Consider the following 7,500-nt stretch of genomic DNA (forward strand, 5'->3'; position numbering starts at 1 on the left):
AGACATACATGCATCCATTTAATGACTATTGACCAAGTACACACGACCCTCTCAGACTCACTCACTGTCCTTTTTTACCTTTTAGCAAAGGAATAGCTACAATGTTATTCTCTTTTTGCTTTCTTACTTTCTTTCTTTTTTTCGTTTTGTTTCTATTTTTCTCTCACTGGAGATAATAGGAACGAAAACACACATGCACATGCGCACACACATCAACTCAAACACACACACACTTACGTAAGTACACACGCACACACACACATCAACTCAAACACTTATACTTATGTATGTATACACACACATATGCTTACTTATGTACACACACACACACACACACACACACACACACACACACACACACACACACACACACACACACACACACACACACACACACACACACACACACACACACACACACACACACACACACACACACACACACACACATACACACACACAACACACACACACACACACACACACACAACACACACACACACACACACAACACACACACACACACACACACACACACACACACACACACACACATACACACACACACACACATACACACACACACACACACACACACACACACACACACACACACACACACACACACACACACACACACACACACACACATACACACACACACACAAATGCTTACTTATGTACACACACACACACATGCAAACACACATACACACACACACACACACACACACACACACACACACACACACACACACACACACACACACACACACACACACACACACACACACACACACACACAATCACACACACACATATATGCACACACACATGTGCACACACATGTGCATACATACACAGACATGGACACACACACACGTACATATACAAACACACATAAACACATAAACACACGCATGCACCCACACATGTACACATACACACACGCTTGCACCCACACATGTACACACATATGCACACACATTTTCATATCATTTTGTATGTTATGACAATTTTAAGTGTTTTGTTGAGGAAAAAATGTAATTAATTAGTAACCAATCTCTTGTGTCATATACATGCTTTAACATAGCTTCTTATGTATATCAAGATATGGTGAGCTAGTTTCTGAACTATCTCTAAGGTATTTTACCATTTCAGAATACTATAAATCATAAGCACAAACGAGTAAGAGAGGATGACCAGCAAAATTATGAACAGATATCATTGTTCACTTTTTACTTCACAGATGGACAGTAATTCTTTACACTTTACTGGAGACTCATTGACTATAATGCTTAATAGCTTGATGGTTTGAAAGCCATAAGCCTGCAACCTATGAATTAATGTGCCTTTTATCAGTTACATTTATTCTACATCTATGTACAAAAATATTTAGCCAATGTAATATTATACGTAAACTCTGTCATAATATGCATTTTTTTCCTTAGAGAAAAAGGCAAGCAAGATAAGAGCTAATCATTATACTTGACATTTCCAAAAGCTATATTGAACTGTAGATCATACAAGTGCAAAAGAAAACACTGGTTGAAAAAGAATGTATATGACTAACAAGCATATTAAGAAATATTAAACGTACAGTCAAAACTTGATCCTTAACTAAAAGATAGGGATAGGGATAGTTTCATATCATCCTGAATATGTGGTAAGTCAATGTTTTTGTCTTATGTGAAGACTTTCAGACAAAAGTGCTAAAACACAGACCTTATTTCTTAATATTTTTTTTTATCTATACAACTTCAATGACTTATATTTAATGTAATATAATGTTTACAACTAAACTATTTTTTTCTCTAACTCCAAACCTGTTAAACCTAACTCTTAATGTCCATGGTACCCTGATATCTGAGTATATTACTGGATTGCCATATTACTTTCCTTGAGAAGATGTTAAAACTAAGCATTACAAGAAATTAAATTTTTGCAATATCTATCCTTGTAAAGCATATAATCACAAATCATAAAGTCAAGATAAAAGTATTTACGTTCTTGTTTTTTTTTTCATTATCTGGATTTTCAAGTTTTGACTGTATATATATGAATCATTATTCAGATTGCAAAAATGTATCTAAAGTGAACTCTATGAAATGGCATCATAACATACCCACCCAAAATTCATCTATCTATATGAAAAGTAAAGTTGCAAGAAATACAGTGGAATGCTTTCTATCTAATATTAGAGCATTACCCTATCAGAAACACACACAAATGTTTGCAACATACAGTTCAATATCAAAAAGAAAAAATAGTTAAATAAAAAAATAGAAAAAGCCAACATCCTTCCTCAAACTAAAAAGTGATCATATGATTATAGATAATAACTAATCTGTCATTGATAAAATCATCATACACCATTTGAAGAGTCTATCTATACCTGCTAACATCTTTATACATTGTACACATATAACTTTTTTTATTTCCATGTGTAGAATTCACTTACATAAGTCATATAATTAATTTTGTGAATCTCACATATAACTGCTTTGACTGTACATTTATCAGAAATTCTAACACATTTCTCACCCATTCTTAACCTGTATAATAGGATGATTAAGCATTTTCTGGACTACTTTCTGTGCAAGAGTTACTGTTATAACAAATACAATTTTGAAACACTTTAATTATACCAGCAAATTTCAGTGAAATATAAATATTCTACTTTTGGCTAATGATTTAAATTTCTGAGGTTATTTTTGGCCTCTCTTCCTAAAATTTAGTGATAGGAGACAATAAGAGCTGTAATCTAGTGTAAATAGATATACTAGATAAGCAAGGCAATGAAATTAAAATAAAAATTTCATCATGGAATCTACACTCTCCTCACAAGAATGAAGCTCTAAACCCTTTTAATAATTAGCCTAGCAACTTTCACTTATTGTTACCAATTATATTGTTATATATACATCTCTCTGCTTCAAACTATCTACCTGTCTTCATATATATAAGTATATACATATATACACAAAACAACCAGAGGGAGGCTAGGCAAGGCATCTGCCCTGGGTTCCAGTCCTGCAAGAAGCTTTGGTTTTTCATTATCTATCATTGGATTTTTATTCAATTTGCTGCAGATGCAAGAAACTTAACAATGCACAAACCAAAACAAAAGCTTCATATTCACATGTTTCTTGCAGTTTTAATAACACTTTCACTTATTTGATCCATATTATAATTATTTGTTTCTACAATCATTTCAATTATGCTACAATGTACCTGTGCCTAGCTTTGCTCTTGGCAGCTCAGTATATGCATACATACATACCTATATACATACATATAAATGTTTATATGCATATGAATATAAGTATAAATTTGTGTGTATGTATGTGTGTGTGTGTGTGTGTGTGTGTGTGTGTGTGTGTGTGTGTGTGTGTGTGTGTGTGTGTGTGTGTGTGTGTGTGTGTGTGTGTGTGTGTGTGTGTGTGTGTGTGTGTGTGTGTGTGTGTGTGTGAGTGTGAGTGTGAGTGTGAGTGTGAGTGTGAGTGTGAGTGTGAGTGTGAGTGTGAGTGTGAGTGTGAGTGTAAGTGTGAGTGTGAGTGTGTACATTAGATAGATAAATAGACAGGTAGATATATATATACTATGCTGATTTTTGTTTATCATTCCTTTACTTTTTCTAAGTTCACTTTATTCCAGAATACCAACAAGAGTAATTTGAATCCCAAGTCTGCCACATAATCACACTACAGGTCTTGAACGCATGCTTTGTTTCAACCAAATGATGAAATACACCACCAATACTATCCACTGAGAATTATACAAAGAATTATCATAGATGTTATATGCACCAATTCTTTGTAGCCTGAGAGCGAAAAAATCATCCATCAACACTATTACAAAAGGTTGTGAAAAAAATCATCTATTGTAGATACATTAGGATTATCTTTAGTTATATGCTATTGATTTTATAAATTACTAAAAGTGATGAGCAATATCTTCAAAATCTGTTTACTTGAAAAAAAAAAAAAATGTTGGAGTACTATAGAGTAAAAAAATAAACATGCTGGATTTTTTTTCTTCAGAAATTCAAACAAGTAATTTAACTCCATGTTCAATCATTATATCCATTGTACATAATAGGTTGATGAGATGCAGTTAATACTATAAGTACTGGGAATATCTTTGTCCAGAACGATGACATCCCAAACATTACAACATTACCTTCAAAGCAGACTACTGAGCCCCAGGCCTCAAACCTTAGATAGGAATATAGTTAAACACCAACAAGACAAGAAATTGGTGTGATTTATAAAAATGCAGAAGTGTGTCAGATGGACAGAACTGCCAAAGGATCTATATACAGTCTTTTGAAAGAGTTTAATAAGATAAAAAAGAAATATTCTTAAAAACATGCATATATTTCATATTTACCCTCCATCGACTCTTTGCGAAGTTCTTCTTCAGCTGCTCAGAAACAGAGCTGTGGATGTTCTTGTCGCTGGCTGCATTTCCAGAAATCCTATAAAAGAGATGCTTGTAAAATCAAATAATCACAAAATATTGAAAACACATTCTACCCATATGGATTAAAAAGTTCAAAGTTAACAAAGAAGACATTACTCATCCGCACTAACAGGATTCTTTCCTGTAAGTGAATTATCAATCCTTCAGCTATATTCCATTGGGTATGTATTTTGATTTTAAGTGTTTCTATCATTAAAATTAACATTTTAGAAAGTAAATTACAAAAAGAAAACAGTGGTAGTGCTAATAACTATCATGCAGCATCTGAATCACTGATACTGCAACACATTTAACTTTAACATTTCCATAAAAATACCACTTCATCTCCAAAACTACCCAAAACAATAAGCAAGAACAATGTAAAGCACTCTTTACATGATTCGAAAACACCCTTACCATGGATGTCCGAGAGACTGCTTACAGGTGTACCTCTTTTCAACATCAACACACATCAACTGGCGGATGAAGTCCTTGGCAGAATCACTGATTTCATCCCAATAAGGAGAATCAAATTCAAATTCACCTTTAAAGAGATACATTAAATACTGTTAGTATTGAAGAATTCTCCATGTCTCTTTCAAGACAACTCACCAATGTTAACATAAAAAACTTATCTTATGTTGATATATATATATATATATATATATATATATATATATATATATATATATATATATATATAAACATATATATGTATATATGTATTTTATATATATATATATATATATATATATATATATATATATATATATATATATATATATATATATATATATATATATATATATATATATATATGATATCTCCATTTCCCTTCTTTATTGAAATAATATATAACTAAAAGTTAAAAAAAAAAAAATCTAACTATTATGAATATTAAACTTGTTTGAAAGTTCTTCTTCTGTCAGAGGATATCCATTTTTTCATCTCCATCCAAAGAACTTTCAAAAAAGTTCAGAACATCACAACTTTTATCTTCTTCTTACTATGGCTGTATTTTATAATATCTGCATGTGCATGTTCCAGCATTTTTTGTGATTCGTAATACTACAACATTTAGAAATGCATTTCCATTAGTATAAGAATATTTACCGTAGCAAGTTGTAACTTCATAAAATTAAACTCATCCTTAAACTGTATCTAGTTTCTCATATGTTATAATTTCAGAAATGACTATAAAAACTTTTTAAAACCTGAAAAAAAATTACGATGACATGTTTTTCATACCTTTTAGAATCTGTGCAAAAAGGTTTGCATCATTCTCATCATAGAATGGAGGGTAACCACAAAGAAGAATATATGCAATTACACCTATACTCCATACATCTACAGCTTTCCCATAAGGTTTCTGTGCCAGCACTTCTGGAGCTGAAAAACAAATACAAACATGACATAAATAAAAATTCTTACAATGAACGTATGTATTCTCATAACTCTGAAACCATTAACTTTTCCTTAACGGCTTCAGTTCACACATTCTCCTGAAGTCAGTCTTTCCTCTTTACCCTTATTCCCTTTTAGTTCAATATCAATCCACAATGAGAAGCCTACTATACACCTCACAATTCTCAAATACATTCTAATCTGTGTTGTTTTCTGTATCTATGTTTCTGCATTATGTAATAACATCTGCTTCACACATTTTTACCTTTTTTTTTTTACTTATATCTCACACCCTTATGACTGAAAAAAAACAGGGCACACCCAACACCCATGAAAATCAGCCCACACCAAATAACCCAGCTACAAGTTCTAGAGGTAGAAACTCACTTCAGTAATATATAAAATATAATAACTCTAAATAGAAACTAATGTTCCTATAATATCTGTATCCTAGAAGATTCTTCTTTCTTAACTGTGCACATTCTTGTAAATATATACTTGCATATGCATGGATCTGTACCTGCACTTACAGTTACATATTTACATTTGCATAATCATGCACATTTATATGTTTGCAGTAACTTATGATTGCATAAAATCCAACACCTTTCCTGAGACTCACAAACACAACCAAATTTCTTTCAATGTCTTCTATCCTTTTTTAGTAATCTAAATATGAAAATACCAGAACCATATACAAAACTGTAATTCAATTTCTCTTTGTTCAGAATTAGCATAAAAATACATTATACATTATTATTCATTACACTCTGAAATTAAGCTTACCAACATAACCAGGTGTGCCACATGCTGTTGCCATGATGCCAGAGTCTTCCATCTTGCTGAGGCCAAAATCACTTATCATAATTTTGCTATCCTCATCTTGACTGTAGTAAAGCAAATTTTCAGGCTGAAATTTTAAAAAAATAGAGTTATAACATGAAAGCATCTATTCTTTTCCTTAAAAATGCAAAGTGGTTCTTTTCTGATATAATCTACATGAGTAGTTCACATATCTCTTGTAGGTATTAGGCTACGAGTATTTCTGTCTTGATTTCTAGAAGTACATAGAGTAATATACAATACTCAAATTCATAACCTTATTGAATCTTGCAATACTAAAAGATCATATATCTAAAACAAGTTATTTTGCAAATATAAATGGAAAACTAACTACATGTTGGGATTAATTTTTTATGTTATTAAATGATCCTGTTATTCCAAAAAAAGTCCCCTAGGGGGATGAATAGCCCAGTTAGTGAACCTCCAAAGGAATAACATTAGACAACAATATAACTATACCTAAACAATAATAGTACTTAGGTGTATCTAATTAATCACTGCATATATATTATATGAGAATTATTGCTGTTTTTTCCACTTACCTTTAGATCTCGATGAACAACACCCTGATCATGCATATAATCGACAGCCTCCAATACTTGTCGTATGAGATGTGAGGCATCTTTTTCTGTGTACGATCCTTTTTCAACAATTCTATCAAACAGTTCACCGCCAGTTACTCTGAAACAAACATTCTGTATTAGGGTTTAAGAGACTTGTAGCTATACACTCTTTAAATGATTAAACGTATTTTTTTTTTCTTACAGGACATAATGAATATCCTTCTAT

General features: G+C 32.0%; 1 protein-coding gene across 8 annotated transcripts in view; it reads right to left on the reverse strand.

Moving 5' to 3' along the window:
- CaMKI (Calcium/calmodulin-dependent protein kinase I) overlaps nt 1–7,500 on the reverse strand; it is a 140,702-nt gene that overhangs the window by 11,847 nt on the left and 121,355 nt on the right. For all 8 annotated transcript variants that reach the window (XM_043010610.2, XM_043010608.2, XM_043010609.2 and 5 more), the window contains 5 exons: nt 7,254–7,392; nt 6,655–6,778; nt 5,713–5,853; nt 4,882–5,008; nt 4,393–4,480 (listed from right to left, as the gene is read on the reverse strand). In XM_043010610.2, the coding sequence (XP_042866544.1) occupies nt 4,393–4,480; nt 4,882–5,008; nt 5,713–5,853; nt 6,655–6,778; nt 7,254–7,392 (619 nt within the window). The remainder of the gene's footprint in view (nt 1–4,392; nt 4,481–4,881; nt 5,009–5,712; nt 5,854–6,654; nt 6,779–7,253; nt 7,393–7,500) is intronic.

This window comes from Penaeus japonicus, unplaced genomic scaffold, assembly GCF_977035675.1.
Source record: "Penaeus japonicus unplaced genomic scaffold, GWHDUDI00000001_assembly GWHDUDI00000022, whole genome shotgun sequence".
Taxonomy (NCBI): Eukaryota; Metazoa; Arthropoda; class Malacostraca; order Decapoda; family Penaeidae; genus Penaeus; species Penaeus japonicus.